Source organism: Drosophila ficusphila, unplaced genomic scaffold (assembly GCF_018152265.1).
Source record: "Drosophila ficusphila isolate 14025-0441.05 unplaced genomic scaffold, ASM1815226v1 contig_470, whole genome shotgun sequence".
NCBI lineage: Eukaryota > Metazoa > Arthropoda > Insecta > Diptera > Drosophilidae > Drosophila > Drosophila ficusphila.
In genome coordinates, this window is record NW_025064389.1 from 588,083 (window position 1) to 606,065 (window position 17,983).

Sequence of the window (17,983 nt, forward strand, 5' to 3'; positions counted from 1 at the left end):
ATACGGCTCGGTTGACAATGCAGAATCGTCTAGCTTACAATAGAGGTCAAGAAATAGATCATTTGCGACGCAGAAGAAATTTATCAAGTGCTGATTTGAATCGAGCAGCGTTTCAATACGATTGCATCACTGATTACAGCTTGCATCCTAGCGTTTGCATTGGGCAAATGGACGTTGTTTGCGAGTATTGCGGTGCACTGAAGTTTTCCGGAGAAACGCCTGGATTATGCTGCTTTAATGGTAAAGTTAAATTGCCATTGTTGACTCCGCCACCTGAGCCATTGTATTCGTTGCTTTGTGGTGAAACACAAGAATCACGCCACTTTCTTGCAAATACCCGAAAATACAATGGTTGTTTCCAAATGACGTCATTTGGGGCAGATATTATCGAAGAACGAGGATTTAATCCGACATTTAAGGTTTTTTTTTTGTTTGTATTACATAGAATATAGTTAAAGAATAACTTACTTTATCTTAGATACAAGGGCAGATTCACCATCGAATTGGATCATTACTACCTTTCGAAGATACACAAAAAAATTTTACAAATATATTTCATGGGCAACATGGAAGAACAACTTGATCGACGTCTAGCGATCAATGAAGGGATGAAGCGAGCAATTCTTCAAGACATGCAGTGTCTGCTTCATGAACATCATGCGATGGTCAGGTTGTTTAAGAGTGCTTTAGAGCGCAAGCCAAATGATGACTATAAAGTTGTCATAAAAGCAGATAAACGACCATCTGGAACACACGAAAGGACATTTAATGCTCCAACAATAGACGAAGTCGCCATCCTGATTGTGAACAATTTGATGAATGAGGAGATACATTATCGGGTTTTACTCTTGATCGAAGATAATATATGTGTTACCTCAGGTGCGGTAATATATTAATCAGGTTAGAATGCCAGCGCCAAATCGTGAAATGAATGAGGCATTTAATCGAGAATTAGAACGGGAACGTGAATATGATCACCAGGAATTAAATTTATTAGTTCAAGCGAATGTACCCCTGTTGAATTCCCAACAGAAGAAAGTTTATAATACTTTAATGAAGGCAATCGATGAAGAAAATGGTGGTTTATATTTCCTAGATGCCCCTGGTGGTACTGACAAGACATTCCTCATGTCATTAGCTTTAGCAACTGTTCGGGCGAGATCCAACATAGCTGTTGCATTTGCTTCTTTGGGAATAGCAGCCATATTGTTAGAAGGATGCCAAACGGCTCATTCAGCATTAAAATTACCGTTAAATCTTCAAATTATTGAGGAACCAAAGTGTAATATTGCAAAACACTCGGAAATGGCCAAAGTTTTAATGGTATCGAAATAAAATTTTTCCTTTTCATATATAAAACAAAAAAAATTTTCTTTATCTTTTAAACACCAAACGAAGTTTTACCTAAAACTATCGCCATCTGGTGGCGGAACGGAGTTCGCTGGGTTTACTAGTCATCATATATAAGTTAAATTCCAAGTTATTGAACACAAGAATTTTATTTTTAAGACGTGATCTTTATTTGGAATAGAAATTGGGACTGAACATATTCTGCTTATCGATACCCTAATATAGGCTGTGGGTGGTTGCGGCGACGTTAACTTCGGCGGCGGCGGCGCTGTCTCGGTTGGCAGCGACGTTGGTAATTTTCGCTTAGTTGCATAAAGTGCAAGATCTGCAGAATTGTATTTCATGTTTTGCCTGGTGGCTGACCGGATGTTCATGTTTGTGTAATTAAATTTTATTTGTTGGACTTCTAGCTGGCTCTTGACTTTTATGTTATTGAACTCGATAACTCTATCATATAGCTGCCATAGGAGAGATCGAAAATTATATATAGAATTAATGGAAATAAATTAATAACATCGTTGTTTTTTATCCCACGAGCATGTTTTTGAATATAAAGATCTTTAACGACGTTTATATTGAAAAAAGTTTCATAAAAATCGGTCATCTATATCTTATAGCTGCCAAAGGAAAGATCGAAAAATCTATTGTGTGAATCCGGGAGAGTTTTCCCGGAAAAAATTACGTTTAAATAATTAAACAAAAGAGACTGGCGACTAGCTGCTGGGGAATTTTTAAGAAGGCGAAAAACAAGACGAGAACGAATTTGGTTCCAATACGTTTATTGCTGCTGCCAGCTGCTTCGAGGTTCGATCGGTTTATAATCTCCCGAGAGCAGCATATCATTTCGCATAGCCACGAACAGAAAAGCTTATCAGCTAGATCGGCTATGCTCAAGCTTGAGTGCAACTGATAAGCTTTTGTACATTGGTTTAAGGTGATTTGTTTACATTCTGGCTGCATCTATTCAATTCATTCTTTCTTTCAACTATCCTTAAAACTAACAATAAAACTAAATCTACTGCTCCAACATTCCGGCCCTGTTGAAGGCCTCCGGCGCTTTAACCTCCTCGTTAGGAGCGTTGCTTACTGGCAGCAATGCCAGCTTGTGGATGGCGCGCTTGATGACGCCTCCTGACGTCCGTACCTCCGCCACACGCACTCTTCCGTCCTCACCGCCTGTTGTTGCCACCACGCGGCCTGTGAGCCATCTTTGCGGGGGCATGTTGTCCTCGTGCACGAGCACCAGGCACCCGACCTCCAGATCGCGGCCCTCGACGCACCACTTGTTGCGATGCTGCAGGCTGGCGATGTAGTCCCTGGACCAGCTGGCCCAAAACTGCTGCTTGAGATCGGACAGCATTCGCCACCGCCTCAAATATCCGCAACTGGCCTTGCTGGAGATTCCGTCTGTGCCGGACTCTTGCGGCAGCGTGATCAGAGGCTGTCCGATAAGCAGATGTCCTGGAGTCAGGGCCTCTCCATCGTTGGGATCGTTGCCTGGCGACGCGATTGGTCGAGAATTGAGCAGCGCCTCTACCTCGACCAGATGGGTGCTGAGCTCGTCCGCTGTCAGCTTGGCGTTGCCGACTCCTCGCAGCAGCCGGTGTTTGGCGGCCTTGACTGCTGCCTCCCACAGTCCTCCGAAGTGTGGTGACCTCGGCGGTATGAAACACCACTCGACGCCTCTCTGAGCCGCGTATCCTCTCAACTGTTCCTGACTGCGGTGGAACGCTGCGCTCAGATCCTTGAGCACGTTGCTCGCTCCCACGAAGTTCGTGGCGTTGTCGCTGTACATCTTCTGAGGCAGCCCTCTCCTCCCGACGAACCTTTTAAAAACGGATAAGAAGCTGTCAGTTGATAAATCTACAACGAGCTCAAGGTGAACAGCCTTTGACGAAAAACACACGAAAACGGCAACATAAGTCTTGATAGGAGGTTTACCGCGGATCTTTAGTGACACATAAAATGGTCCGCAAAAGTCTACCCCGCAAACCAAAAAGGGGCGTGCTATCTTGACCCTATCGGCTGGCAAATTGCCCATTATCTGACCCATTAGCACTGGTTTGTATTTGAAACAGTGGACACAGCTACGGACAACTTTTGTGCACGCTTCTCGCGCATTGATAAGCCATATCTGCTGCCTCGAAAGTGATACCATCACTTTGACACCAGCATGGTAATGAGTACGATGCAGGTCTCGAAGAAACAGCGAAACAAATTCTGATTTTGAGGACAGTAACAGTGGAAATTTGGCATCATACGGTATTGGTGCATTTAACAACCTTCCCCCAACTCGGATTAATTGAAGTGTTACGCCTTCTAGTTCGCTTGTGTGTAAGAACGGATTTAGACGTTGGAGATGTGGGCTTAAAGTTTCAGATTTCTCTAACTTGACATATTCTAAACCAAAATCAGCTCTTTGATATATTTGGACCATTCTTAGAAACGATAACTTCAGTTCGTTGGCCGAAATAACAATATCGCGATTATTTTTCTTCCCTTGAACAAATCGATTCACATATGCCATAATCCGCAGGAGTTTATTGAATGACGAACATCTTCCAACAAGCTCAATGAAGACATTCGGTTGATTTGTTGTGACGGAACATACTGTCACGCTTTTCTTGTTCTCGGACAACTGTAACTCCGGTGAAACTTCAGTTTGATGAGAACGAGGCCACTCGTTAGGATGTCGGAGTAAAAATTCTGGTCCATTTTCCCATAGCGTACATTTTAAACCCTCTATATCTGTCCCTCGTGATACTAAATCGGCTGGATTATCTTCCGTGAGCACATGACGCCAGACAACATTCTCTGAGAGCTCTTGAATTTCAGAAACTCTATTCGCGACAAATGTACCTAGAGTGGACGGATCCCTCTTTAGCCAGTATAAAGTCACTTGGGAATCCGACCAGAAGTTGATGCTTTCAAACTCTAATTTGTTAAGCAAGGGAAATACTTGAGCCCATAATTTGTCAAGCAGATGCGCTGCACACAGCTCGAGCCTTGGAATCGATTTGGTTTTGAGGGGAGACACTCTCGACTTGGCGGTCAGCAGTCTCGACAAACTTTTTGTCCCAGCCACGGTACGAATATAAATGCAACAGCCATAGGCGTGGCTTGATGCATCAGCAAATCCGTGGATTTGAACACTGTCATAGGAAGACAAACAAATGTATCGAGGAATGGATATCCGGTCAATTTCTAATAAATTTTGTTTGAATTCATTCCAACTGGTATGTAAATTCATAGGAACCGATTCGTCCCAATCCAGTTTTTGTCGCCACAGTTCCTGAAGCAAGATTTTAGCTCTCGTGATCAGCGGGCACAACAATCCCAAGGGATCAAACAAACGGGCTGTGACGGATAAAATGTTGCGTTTAGTTGGTGGTAGGGACTGAAACGAATCCTCCAAACTATAATGAAAGGCATCACTCTGAGGGTTCCATCTCATCCCAAGCGTTTTCACAGACTCGGAAGTGTTGAACATAAGCGATTTTTCCGATCCCTGGTTAGTCATCAAACTTGGGTGATTTGTTGCCCATTTGGCCAGCTGGAAGCCACCTAACTCTAACACCTTGATCACTTCTTTGCGAATGACTTCCAACTCTTCTAAACTGTTTGCTCCTGTGAGCATATCGTCTACATAGAAGTCGCTTGAAATTACCTCTGATGCGACAGGATGTGACTCAGAGTAAATTTTTGCCAATTCAAAGAGGCAACGAATGGCCAAAAACGGAGCAGAGGCTGTTCCATAAGTGACAGTGTTGAGGCGATAAGTTTGTAGAGCTTGCGTCGACTTTTCCCTCCACACGATAAGTTGGAAACTTCTGTCTTCATTGGCAATGTTAACTTGCCTATACATCTTCGAGATGTCAGCAGTCAAGGCATACTTGTGTAATCGAAATCTTGCCAAAATAGCGTAAAGCTCCCTCTGAATCGTTGCACCCACCATTAAAGTCTCATTTAATGAGATCGAGGTTGACGTTTTACTTGAAGCGTCAAAAACAACTCGCAACTTTGTGGTGCTACTATCAGGTCTCAGGACACATTGATGTGGAATGTAATAGTGTTGTCCTGGAGGAGGTGTTGGAAGCAGCGACATATGCCCAAGGTTAAGATACTCTTTCATAAACTCTTGATACATGTCATGTAACTCGCAATTATTTGCAAGCTTGCGCTCCAACGCAAGAAATCTGCGCCTTGCCGTTTCGAAGGATAAGCCTAAAACACTTGGATTTGTCTTAAATGGCAACTTTACCTCGAAACGACCTGACGAAAGCCTGTGTACTGTTTTCTCAAAGTGCTGCTCGCAAGCTGCTTGTTCAGCTGTATACACAGCCTTCGATCTCTCCGGGACGTGTTCCAATTCCCAAAAACGTTCTACAAGAGAGTCGAGAGAACTTATATTTTCACTACCAGTGACGCTGCATACTTGGGCATTATTCGATACGCGTTGAGTGTACTTTCCCGAAACAATCCATCCTAAGAGAGTTTTCTGGATTGAAGGATATTCTGAACCCAATTTTATTTGGCCTACGCTGAGAAGTTCGAAAAAGGATTCTGCCCCAATTAGTAAGTCTACTTTTGCGGGCTTGTGAAAACGAGGGTCCGCTAATTCAATATTTGCTGGAATTTTCCACTGTGCACAATTGACTTCATTATCTGGTTGATATGATGAAATGGAGCTTAATACCCAAAAATCAGTAGCGAAACTATGAGCAGTGACGCGAGAATGAATCGACGTGTGGACTTTGTGTCGTACTACCGAGTCGTTCTTCCCTACAGTGGTGACATTCAAATAGGATTCTTTCCTGCGTAACCGCAAACGCTGTGCTAAGTCCTCGGCCATAAAGTTTATTTGAGACCCTGAGTCTAACAGAGCTCGTGCTAATTGAAACTGTCCAAATCTATCCCGTACCTGAACGACAGCCGTAGCAAGAATAACTTGGTCACTACTTGCAACATGACAAGAATGGGCTTGATTGGGATGATCAAATGCTACTGAAGATGCTTGGGCTTGCACTTGAGGAAGTGATCCCGAAGAAGTTGGTTGCTGCTCTACTCCGTATCTGTGAAGAAGTGTGTTATGAGGTTTGGAGCAAACGCGACACTTTACTGCTTTGCACTTCTTGACTGGATGACCTGGATTCAGACAATTAATACACAACCGATTGTGTTTTGTAAAATCGAACCGTTGGATCACTGACAAAGCCATGAAAGGTTGACAACTGCCTAAACTATGGTTTGTCGCTGAGCAATATCGACATTTTGATTCAGGTCTGCGATCTGTTTGTGTGCATGAGAAGGACGATTTGGAATATCCTCTATTGGAACCTTGGTTAGGCTTCCCTTTACTTTTGGTTGACTCTTCAGCAGCCAAATGTTGGTATCGCCGATTCAACAGAGTCGCACAATCAGACCACGTCGGCAACGTATTATAATCTAGCTGTTCCTCAAATCTGGATTTTGTTGTGTGATCTACTTTGGACATTGCAATGTGAATAAAAATTGCGTTGTTTATTTCTTTTTCACTACCCAGAGACTGTAACGATGCATAGAAAGCCGATATTTCATCTATAAGAGACCTCAAGCCTGATGCAGAGGGTTTTGATACTTGCGGGAGGTCAAACAGCTGAGAAATCGTGTCAAAAAAGATCAAACATTTATTGTCGTACACGTTTTTTAGACTAGCCAATGCCTTCTCATAATTTAGATCCGAAATTTGAAAAGCTTTCACAGTACCTAATGCATCATCTGTTAAACATGTTAGCAGATGGTTAAATTTCTCTATGTTTGTTAGAGATGGGTCGTTGTGAACTAAACTCTCAAAAAGACTTATAAAATTTTTGTAGTCGGAATGTTTTCCACTAAATTTCGGTAGATTCATTTTTGGTAACTGAGACGAATGACGATAACCACCTATATCACTTTGACTAAGTCTCTGAGGCTCGAATTCTCTCATTGCGGACCGATATAACGCTTTCGTAATTATGCACATCTCCTCAACAGACGCTCTTAAATCATTCACTGGATTTAGCACATCGATATCTCCTTGGATATCCATCAATTTCTCGCAATATGTTTCGAGAAGTTGCATTCGGTATTCCATTTGAAACCTATCGAATGAAATGGTTTTTTCCTCGAATGACGTTCTCATACGTTGAATATCACTCATCACCCTGCCGTGTTTTTGCATAGCCACTATTAATTTAGCACTAGGCTTTGACGATGCTTCCTTTTCTTTTTCAGACATTTTAGGTTAATTTAAATGAATAAAATATTCCAAGTAAAAACAGTCGGACACAAGGGTTAAATAAATTTATTTCCAAATGCTCGAAATGCTTCCTTAATAAATTTCCACCAATATCTAAATTTTAAATTTTAAAAATTAAAAAATTTAATTCCTCCAAAAAATTTTATTGGGTTGAATAAGGGTTAAATGTGCACAGAAGCACCACCAAAATGCACAAAATATGTTTGTATGTGTGTTTGCCGTTTAACCAAAGCCGAAAAAAATGCACAAATGTTGAATTTTATTTGACAAATAAATTGTCCAAACTATTTAAGTGGATCCCGTACGGGTTAAAGATGCCCACAAACACCGACAAAAAAAAACCAACAAATGTATTAAAGATTTTTCTCCAGGCCGAATCTCTGAGTATACACCGAATTAATATCCAGGCAAATATGTACATACATATAAACATAAACTGTAGGCAGGGCTTAAATTCACTGCCGAGTTTTGTAGGAACTGTTGGCTGTATACAGTTTGAAAGCCACTGCCGCTGAAACTGGCGCTAAAAATTAACTGATGCGTTGTTTTACATACATATGTACAGCATAGAAGCCACTGACACTTATATATAGCAGATAAATAACTGCTCTGCAACTGCACAAAAGGGAATCGAAAATTGGCGGCGAAACGCTGGTATGTTTGTACATATGTATGTAGATATAGCTGCACTTTTGCGGTTGCACCGTATGTATATAACGCACATAGAATTTTCAAATTTTCGTAGAATTTAAAACACCATAAGTTTTGTCAAAGGCAGTTCACTTTTTTATTAATCATTTGGAAGTTTGGGTATATTTGGGGGTTTAATAATATTTCCAATATAAGTAGGTGCCAAGAATTAATACCATGCTCACAAATTTTAATTTTTGGCACTGAATACCTGGTTGTTGTTAGGCATAATTTTCCAAGCACTTTCCTTTCAAGTCCAAACTGCGATCGCCAACAATTAAACCGAATTCCACCAGCTAGAATTTCCGCCAACAATTTACAAAAAACTAAACAAGTGCCGAGACGACGAGAGTGCACTGTTTTTTTGTTTAATTTTTTCGACGCGAAAATTAATGCAAAACTAGCCGTTGTCCCTGCTCGGGCGCCAATGTGAATCCGGGAGAGTTTTCCCGGAAAAAATTACGTTTAAATAATTAAACAAAAGAGACTGGCGACTAGCTGCTGGGGAATTTTTAAGAAGGCGAAAAACAAGACGAGAACGAATTTGGTTCCAATACGTTTATTGCTGCTGCCAGCTGCTTCGAGGTTCGATCGGTTTATAATCTCCCGAGAGCAGCATATCATTTCGCATAGCCACGAACAGAAAAGCTTATCAGCTAGATCGGCTATGCTCAAGCTTGAGTGCAACTGATAAGCTTTTGTACATTGGTTTAAGGTGATTTGTTTACATTCTGGCTGCATCTATTCAATTCATTCTTTCTTTCAACTATCCTTAAAACTAACAATAAAACTAAATCTTGGCAAGAAAGTCATTTCGTTTTTTTTCAATATTTTCAAAGATGATTTATTTATATCAGGAATTATAATTAATCAATTATGTATTGGCCGTTTTGTTCGACCACTAATGACCATCTCTCGGTCAACTGCATAATTCCGTGCTCGAAGAACTTTTGGTCTTTTCCAGCAAAGAATCGAGACAAGTGGTTTTCGACAGCCTCATCTGAATCAAAGTTTTTACCATTCAAAGAGTTTTGAAGAGAGCGAAACCAATGGTAATCTGAAGGCGCTAAGTCCGGACTATAAGGTGGATGTGGTAGCACTTCCCAATTCAGCTCCCTTAATTTTTGCCAAAGATGTGTGGGGCCTAGCGTTGTCATGGTGAAAGACTATACCCTTGCGATTAGCTAGTGCCGGCTCCTTTTCTTTAATTTTTTCCCCCAAATTGGATAGCTGGCGACAGTACACATCTGAATTGATGGTTTCATTCCGTCCCAGCAGCTCAAAGTGCACTACACCCTTCCAATTCCACCAAACTTTCCTCTGATGGATATCGGCCTTTGATGTGGCTTGGGCTGGCTTATCTTTTTTGCTCTATGATCTTTTTCGTTGGACATTATTGTAAACAACCCACTCTTCGTCGCCAGTAATGATCCGCTTCAAAGAAGGATCGTTTTTAATCCGTTGCAGCAGAGAATAGCAGATGTTGATACGCTTAGTTAGGTGAATTTCCTTTAAGTTATGCGGAACCCAAACATCGAGCTTGCTTACGTAGCCAAGTTTCTTCAAATGGTTTTCAACCGTTGTATGCGACACACTGAGCTTCTCTGACATCTCCCGCGTTGAATAACGCCGGTTTTCATCCAGCAAAGCCTGAAATTGTTCGTCAAAAACGGCCGATGGTCGACCAGAACGTGGGGCGTTTTTAACTCCAAAATCTCCAAGCTTGAATTTGACAAACCAGCGCTGACATTGGCGATCACTCATGGCATCTTTACCATACACTTCGCACAATTTTTCGCGAGCTTCGACCGCTTTTTTTCCTTTTTGGAAGTAAAAAAGCAAAATATGCCGAAAATGCTCACTTTGGTTCTCCATGTTTAATTTGCTATAGCTTCCACAAATGTTATCGAATAATTATCAAATTTTCGTCGATAGTACTTAAGACAATAAGCTTTAAAACGATACTAAAAAGTGTGACCCTGGTGCTCGATTAGTCGTAAATAAATTAGATAAAAAACATGACTTTCTTGCCAACCCAATATATAGAAATAATGGAAATAAAATTATAACATCGTTGTTTTTCATCAGACAAGTATGATTTTTGGAATATAGAGTTTTCTTACGACTCTTGAATTACGAATTAAATTTGATCAAAATCGGACAACTATATCGTATAACTCCCATATGATCTATAGTCAAAAATATGGAAAATGAATAGAAAAATCGTCTTAGCTTCGTTGTTGTCTAGCCTTTATGCGTTTTGTTCGACATATTTGATGACTGCAAGGGTATATAAGCTTCGGCTTGCCGAAGCTAGCTTCCTTTCTTGTTTTTTGTTTCATTTTAGGGAAATAATATTTTTCTGAAAGTTGGGCTCTATTTTCTTCTGCATTTCTGTGAGCTCTATTATGAGTTTCTAATATTAATTCTTCTTGATCATTTTCGTTTGTTAAATCTTCTACTTTTTTCTGTGTGAACCTGATTTTAAAAGATGTGAAATGTTCTGGATAAATTTTTTGTATTTCTTCCATAATAGTTTCGGTTGTAAAAATTCCATTTTTATTTAAATATTTTTTTAATATTTGGATAAGGGTATTTTTTTGAAGGTTTGGTTGAGTAATAACATGTCGATGAAATGTGGGGAACGGAATATTGAATTTGTAGTCAGGTGGATTTTCTTTGTAAATAAATATTTGGTTTTTAAATGCGTTTATGGGAACTTCTACACTGTAAATTAAATTATGGCCAGAACTCTGAGCACTATGCTGTGTTATTGTTAGTGAATTGACTTCGTTATTTTTTGGAATTCTAGATAAGGCATCAGCTACTACGTTTTCCTTTCCGGGTTTATAAAGTAACTCTTTATTGTATTCGTCGAGGTATGATTTCCATCTCTTAATCGCGATTCCTCCTTTCCAGTTACAGTCGTGAGTAAGTGGTTCGTGGTCAGTGTAAATTTTTACTTTAGTCCCACCATAAAGGTATCCTCTAAGAGATTTTACTGCCCATGAGATGGCTAACATTTCTTTTTTTTGCTGTTTCATAGTTTTCTTCTGTCTGTGATAGGGTTCTAGATATTAAAGCTATTGGCCTGTCTTTTTGTGAAAGTACTGCTCCTATTGCATGATCGGAGGCGTCTGTCGTAAGTACAAATTCTTCGTTAAAGTTGGGGTATTGTAATATTACGTCTTCTGATATTAGGATACTTTTTAGTTTATTAAAGGCTTGCATGGCTTCGTCGTTAAGGTGGATTTTTTTCTTAGATGAAGCTTTTTTGAAATCTGTCCGTCCTCGCCTCTAAGTAAGGTGGTAAGCGGTTTTGCTAATGCTGCGTATCCCATAAATCTCCTATAATGTCCTGACAGTCCAAGGAAAGCTCGTAAGTCTTTGACGGTTTTAGGACAAGGGTAGTTAGCGATCGCTTCTACCTTTTTGGGGTTTGTCTCGATTCCTTTGTCTGATATTACAAAACCTAAAAATTCAACTTTGTTTTTGTAGAATTCGCACTTGTCCAGCTGGCATTTAATGTTGGCTTTATTTAAAGTTTCAAATATTTTCCCTAAGTTTTTAGAGTGGGATTCAGCATCCGGACTGAATACAATTATATCGTCAATATAAATGTAACAGATTTTTCCTATGTGTTCCCTGAGAATGTCGTCTAGTGCCCTTTGAAATATGGATGGCGCGTTTTTTTAACCCAAATGGGAGTCTGGTGACCTCGTATTTTCCGTTGTTCACGGAGAAGGCTGTTTTTTCTATATCTTTTTCCTTTAAAGGAATTTGGTGGAACCCGCTCTTGAGATCTAACACGGAAAACATTTTATTATTCCCCAATTGCGCCAAGACTCCATTGATATCTGGAATAGGGTATCTGTCTGCTATTGTTACCCTGTTTAATTTTCTGTAATCTATTACCATTCTATATTTTTGTACGTTGGATCCATCTAATTTTTTTGGAACTATCCACACTGATGAATTGTAGGGTGATCTTGAGGGTCGTATTATATTATTTTGTAAAAGTTCTTCTATTTGAGGATCTATTTCGTCTTTGAGTGACATAGGGTATTGATAGAACTTTGAGTAAACTGGGGTATCGGTGTTCGTACGTATTTCGGCTTTTACATTTGTTGTATAGGTCAGTTTTTCGTCGGGTTCGGCAAAGAGATTTGGATATTTACGGAAGAGATGATTTAATTCTAATTTTTGTGTCTTGTTGAGATGGTCTGCCCTGGGAATAATTAAGTTAACTGTTTGTAGTTTTTCCTCTTTTATAGTTATAACTCTACCGGATTTTAGTGACATGGTTTTATTTTTTATATCGATTATGGCTCCTAATTCTTTTAGGCTGTCATTCCCTAAAATAGCATCGAATGTATTTAATGTTGGTAATAAAAAGAATATAATTTTTGTATTGGTGTCGTCAAATAAGTTGGCTATTTTATGATGTGTGAATTTAATACTTCCTCCCACTGATACGGCTTCGAAAGGGGATATGTTTTTTACTGGGTTTTTAACGAATTTTGGTAGGATGTAATTATTGTTTGAGCCGGTGTCAATTAGTATTTTTAAAGTCTCTCCACTCCTCAGTCTGCATTCAAATTACGGTAACGAGGAGTTGGTTATTCTAAACAATTGAGGTAGCCATATTCGTAAGGGTATCCCTGGTCTGCCTGTTCTACATTGTTACAATATTCTGAAAGAGTTTCGTCGTATTCTATTGGGGTATCTTCTTGTGATTTTAGGGTTTGTTCGTAATCTGTGAGTGTAGGAGATTCATCTTTTACTTCGGAAGTAGTGTCTGTAGCGGATTGGATATTGATGTTTCTAGCTTTTTTTGTATTTTCGTTTAATGGTGGTCTTTTGCCGGAATCAAAACGTCCTGGCTTGTTCATATAATTTATCTGTGTAGTTTCGAGCGTCTTATCGACGTCCATGGGTTCTGGTCGTGGTTGTGGCTTTGGAGCCCAAGGTCGAGGAGGTGTTTGACTTCCCGACGGCCTATTCTGATCAAATTGTTGACGCGGTTGGTTATAATATTGTTTGTTGGGTTGTGTGTTATACTGGGCGTTATTTGGAAATGACCACTGTGGCCAGGTTGGTACTGCTTGTTGCGTTTGGGAAGGGTACCGTGAAGGTGTGCTTCTGAAAGCCGACTGCGGTTTGTTGAACGCGTGATTTGCACAGAATGTTTGATTTTGAAGTTTTAGGCATAGATGTAATGCCGAAGGAAGGTCAGTAGGTTCTTTCATACCGAGTAGGCGACCTAAGTGTCTAGTGCTTTGTCCCTATACATTTTAGTCATCAATTGTTCTGCTTCAAGTCCTAAGTCCATGCATCCGATTTTATTTAATATTAGCGAAAGATGTGAATAGACCGCTCCATGAAAATCTTCTACAGACTGATGGACTCCCTGACTAATTATTGTCATTTGATATTCAAGGGTTCCTAGGTCTCGTTTGTCTGCGTAGTGAAGGGTAAGACATTTTGATATTGCATTCCAATTAAGTGAAATGTTGTAGGATTCAAAAGCAGTATCTGCCATTCCTGTTATTTTATTTCGAATGGTATGCAAAATTCCGAAATACTTCCACGTTCCGAGAGTGTGTTCATAGTTCTTTAAAATTCTATCAACTCCCTTCTTCCAAGAACTAAATTCTGCTGGATTACCTGAAAATTCCCTGAGAGTCTTAACTACGTCCGGTACCTTATCTAAACCTTCTAGATTGGTTCTATTTTCAGGATTGATTTCTTGGTTTGTTGCATATGTGAAGTCGAGTCCCTGATTTTGTACTTGTTGTAATAGAATTGGTAATTGTTCGGAAAGAACTTGCCTTAAGGGGTTACATGGGTTTCACGGTTTCAAAAAAATCGATTTTTTTTGTCTTATTAAATTCTATAACATTTCTAGAATATTGTCCTAAATTTTCAAGTTGATCCGAGTAATAGTCTCGGAGATACAGCCTTGAGAAGGTGGACGCTTGAGATCACTTTTATTGTCTCTTAAAACTTTAAACGCGTTTTTCTCAAAACTATGTTTTCAAAGTCGGTTGTCAAAATTTCTCGCGAACTACTCAACCGATTTTAATGAAATTTTACACAAGTATTCGAGATATCATTTACAAGGTATTGAACGAAGGATTTTTTTTTTCAATTACAACTATTTAAAAAAAAAAAATGTCGAGAAATTTGTATCGAAATTTGCATTTTTTTATAAAAACGTCTGCCAAAAATCCAATTTTCATTTTTTTTTTTCCTACGTCCAATACCTAGTTTATTGTCTATACTGAAACACGTTTTTTTTATTTTGACTTTTGATGATCCTGAAAGAAGTTCTGCTGACAACGCGGAGGCACCTTTTCTATTTTTTTGAAAATTTCACAAAATCTTTATTTAATATGTATCTTTTAAATAATAAAAAGTTTCATTGAAATATTTCATTTTTTATATGCGAAAAAAATGTTTGAAAAAAGGCCGTTTTTTACCCGAGGAAACCCATGTAACCCCTTATGGCTGCTGTCATTTCTGGTGATGCCATGTTTTCCCTAGATTGTTGAACTGAATGAATTTGATTGGGATCTAGTTGCTGTAGGGCTTGTTGAACCGCTATATTTTGTTGTTCTAACCTACTGGGGTCTATGGGCTGTTGTTGATCAATATTAATTATTGGTGCTCTTATAAGATTACGCCGATTGGCCATTTGTTTTGTTGGGTTTAAAGAAGAGAATTTTCACGTGGGTATGTCTTACAATTACAATTAGTTTTCATTTCACACTCTTAATATAATAGAGTAATAAAGTTGGGAATGATGTAAAAATTTTAAAAATAATTAATAAAAATTTCAATTATAATTATAAATTCAATATATGTTGGATAATAATTTTTTTTTTTATATGTTGTTTTCCTAAACAACAATTTTGTATTTAAACTTTCTTAAATGTTTGCGATATTAATTAAAATTGTGATTTTAAAATTATAATTTTATGTTTGAAAAAATTGAATTTAAAATTATGAACTTTTATGAGGTGTTTACTTGGTTTTTTTTTATATTTTTGTCTTATTCACTATCTCACTTAACTTAATCTGATGTGGCTACTCCTCCTGATGGTCCGGATTTTGTCCTTTTTGTTTCCTACTTGGGATCCTGCGACGCACACAAATGGGGGATGTCCTGCGAGCGTATCTGACAGCACTTGTAGTCCACCGATGAATATCGTCCTCAGCTTCTTGCTTGTTTTTAGAAGGAGTCCCTCTGATTTCGATTTGTTTTTTTTTGAGCCAGCGGAGGCGCACTTAGTAATTTTCCGCGCGGATCGAACTTAAGGGGGTCTTCCTATGTGATGGGTTGAAAAAATCGATTTTTTTTTTTTTTTTCATAAATTGCTCTCTTAACATGTCTAGAATACGGTAGTAAAGCGATTTTAGAAAATTCGAAGTCGTTTTAAAGATACAGCAGGTAAAAGAAAGAGCGGTTCGAAGCGCTGAGTTGGCAGTTAGAATCTTTAAACGCGTTTTTCTCAAAACTGTGTTTTTCAAACTTTCCTCCATTGTATCTCAGAAACGGCTGGACCGAATTACTTGAAATTTACAGGGCACACTCAATATATGTAAACGCATGGAATGAACTATTATCAATCGAAAATTTTCAAAACTTCGATTTTTTTTATAGCAAAAAAAAAAAAAAAAACGCCAAATTTGCAACTTTTTTTTCAAATGTCTATCAAAAATCCAATTTTTTTTATATTCATTTGATTGTAGTTCATTCCGTGCATTTAAGCCTACAAATTAAAACGCCGTTTATTTTTTTTTTTTCTGATAAGCCGATCAGCCGGAATCGTGGAGGAAGTGGGAGCTCTTTTTTTCGAGGCGGGGGTGTTCAGAGCGCTTTAACTCTAGTTTGACCAAATATTTTTTGCTGAAATTTTTTATTTATACTGTCCAAATATGTGTTAATAAATGATAAAAAACTTGAAGCTCTAAATATTTACTGGTCGTAGAAAAAAAATCCTAAAATAACCCTAAAAAACAGGCCGTCACATAGGAAGACCCCCTTAATCGGATTTACTCGCGCTGGTCCCTGTTCGGGCGCCAGTTAAATTCCAAGTTATTGAACACAAGAATTTTATTTTTAAGACGTGATCTTTATTTGGAATAGAAATTGGGACTGAACATATTCTGCTTATCGATACCCTAATATAGGCTGTGGGTGGTTGCGGCGACGTTAACTTCGGCGGCGGCGGCGCTGTCTCGGTTGGCAGCGACGTTGGTAATTTTCGCTTAGTTGCATAAAGTGCAAGATCTGCAGAATTGTATTTCATGTTTTGCCTGGTGGCTGACCGGATGTGCATGTTTGCTTAAGTAAATTTTAGTTGGTGGACTTCTAGCTGGCTCTTGTCTTTTGTGTTATTGAACTCGATAACTCTATCATATAGCTGCCATAGGAGAGATCGAAAATTATATATAGAATTAATGGAAATAAATTAATAACATCGTTGTTTTTTATCCCACGAGCATGTTTTTTTAATATAAAGATCTTTAACGACGTTTATATTGAAAAAAGTTTCATAAAAATCGGTCATCTATATCTTATAGCTGCCAAAGGAAAGATCGAAAAATCTATTGGGTTGGCAAGAAAGTCATTTCGGTTTTTTTCAATATTTTCAAAGATGATTTATTTATATCAGGAATTATAATTAATCAATTATGTATTGGCCGTTTTGTTCGACCACTAATGACCATCTCTCGGTCAACTGCATAATTCCGTGCTCGAAGAACTTTTGGTCTTTTCCAGCAAAGAATCGAGACAAGTGGTTTTCCACAGCCTCATCTGAATCAAAGTTTTTACCATTCAAAGAGTTTTGAAGAGAGCGAAACCAATGGTAATCTGAAGGCGCTAAGTCCGGACTATAAGGTGGATGTGGTAGCACTTCCCAATTCAGCTCCCTTAATTTTTGCCAAAGATGTGTGGGGCCTAGCGTTGTCATGGTGAAAGACTATACCCTTGCGATTAGCTAGTGCCGGCTCCTTTTCTTTAATTTTTTCCCCCAAATTGGATAGCTGGCGACAGTACACATCTGAATTGATGGTTTCATTCCGTCCCAGCAGCTCAAAGTGCACTACACCCTTCCAATTCCACCAAACTTTCCTCTGATGGATATCGGCCTTTGATGTGGCTTGGGCTGGCTTATCTTTCTTGCTCTATGATCTTTTTCGTTGGACGTTAACTTTGGCGGCGGCGGCGCTGTCTCGGTTGGCAGGGACGTTGGTAATTTTTGCTTAGTTGCATAAAGTGCAAGATCTGCAGAATTGTATTTCATGTTTTTCCTGGTGGCTGACCGGATGTTCATGTTTGTGTAATTAAATTTTATTTGTTGGACTTCTAGCTGGCTCTTGACTTTTATGTTATAGAAATCGAATTGGCTCTTGACTTTATGTTATTGAACTTGGAGCTGACTCTTGACTTTATGTTATTGAACTCGATCTAGCTCTTGACAAATGTGTTACTATGTTGTAAAATTGTTCTTGACAATGTTGCAATATTTCGGGAAAAGATGATGAAATATTGCTGTGGTTAACTTATATCATATATCATATCGCGCGGGGCCCCCATAAGCCCATAAGCAAATTGCCCCCTTTGCCATCACAACCCCCCCTTCTGTGCGCCCCTGA

At 39.0% G+C, this 17,983-nt stretch overlaps 2 protein-coding genes across 3 annotated transcripts in view; both read right to left on the reverse strand.

The window, feature by feature from the left end:
- The window catches only part of LOC122320325 (synaptic vesicle glycoprotein 2A-like), a 641,446-nt gene that overhangs the window by 91,693 nt on the left and 531,770 nt on the right, over positions 1–17,983 (reverse strand). The window lies entirely within an intron of this gene.
- On the reverse strand, positions 2,351–8,706 carry LOC122320326. 2 transcript variants are annotated; one of them, XM_043208508.1, is made up of 2 exons: positions 8,529–8,706; positions 2,351–3,176 (listed from the first exon to the last, which is right to left on the reverse strand). In XM_043208508.1, exon 2 carries the CDS (start codon positions 3,143–3,145, stop codon positions 2,366–2,368), a length of 780 nt encoding a protein of 259 aa, XP_043064443.1. In that variant the 5' UTR covers positions 3,146–3,176; positions 8,529–8,706; the 3' UTR covers positions 2,351–2,365. The 2 variants fall into 2 exon arrangements, with proteins under 2 accessions (XP_043064443.1, XP_043064444.1); XM_043208509.1 differs by lacking the exon at positions 8,529–8,706 and adding an exon at positions 7,974–8,198.

Excerpts from the sequence above, each read along its gene's own strand:
- LOC122320326 (XM_043208508.1), bottom strand. The coding sequence starts at position 3,145 with ATGTACAGCGACAACGCCACGAACTTCGTGGGAGCGAGCAACGTGCTC.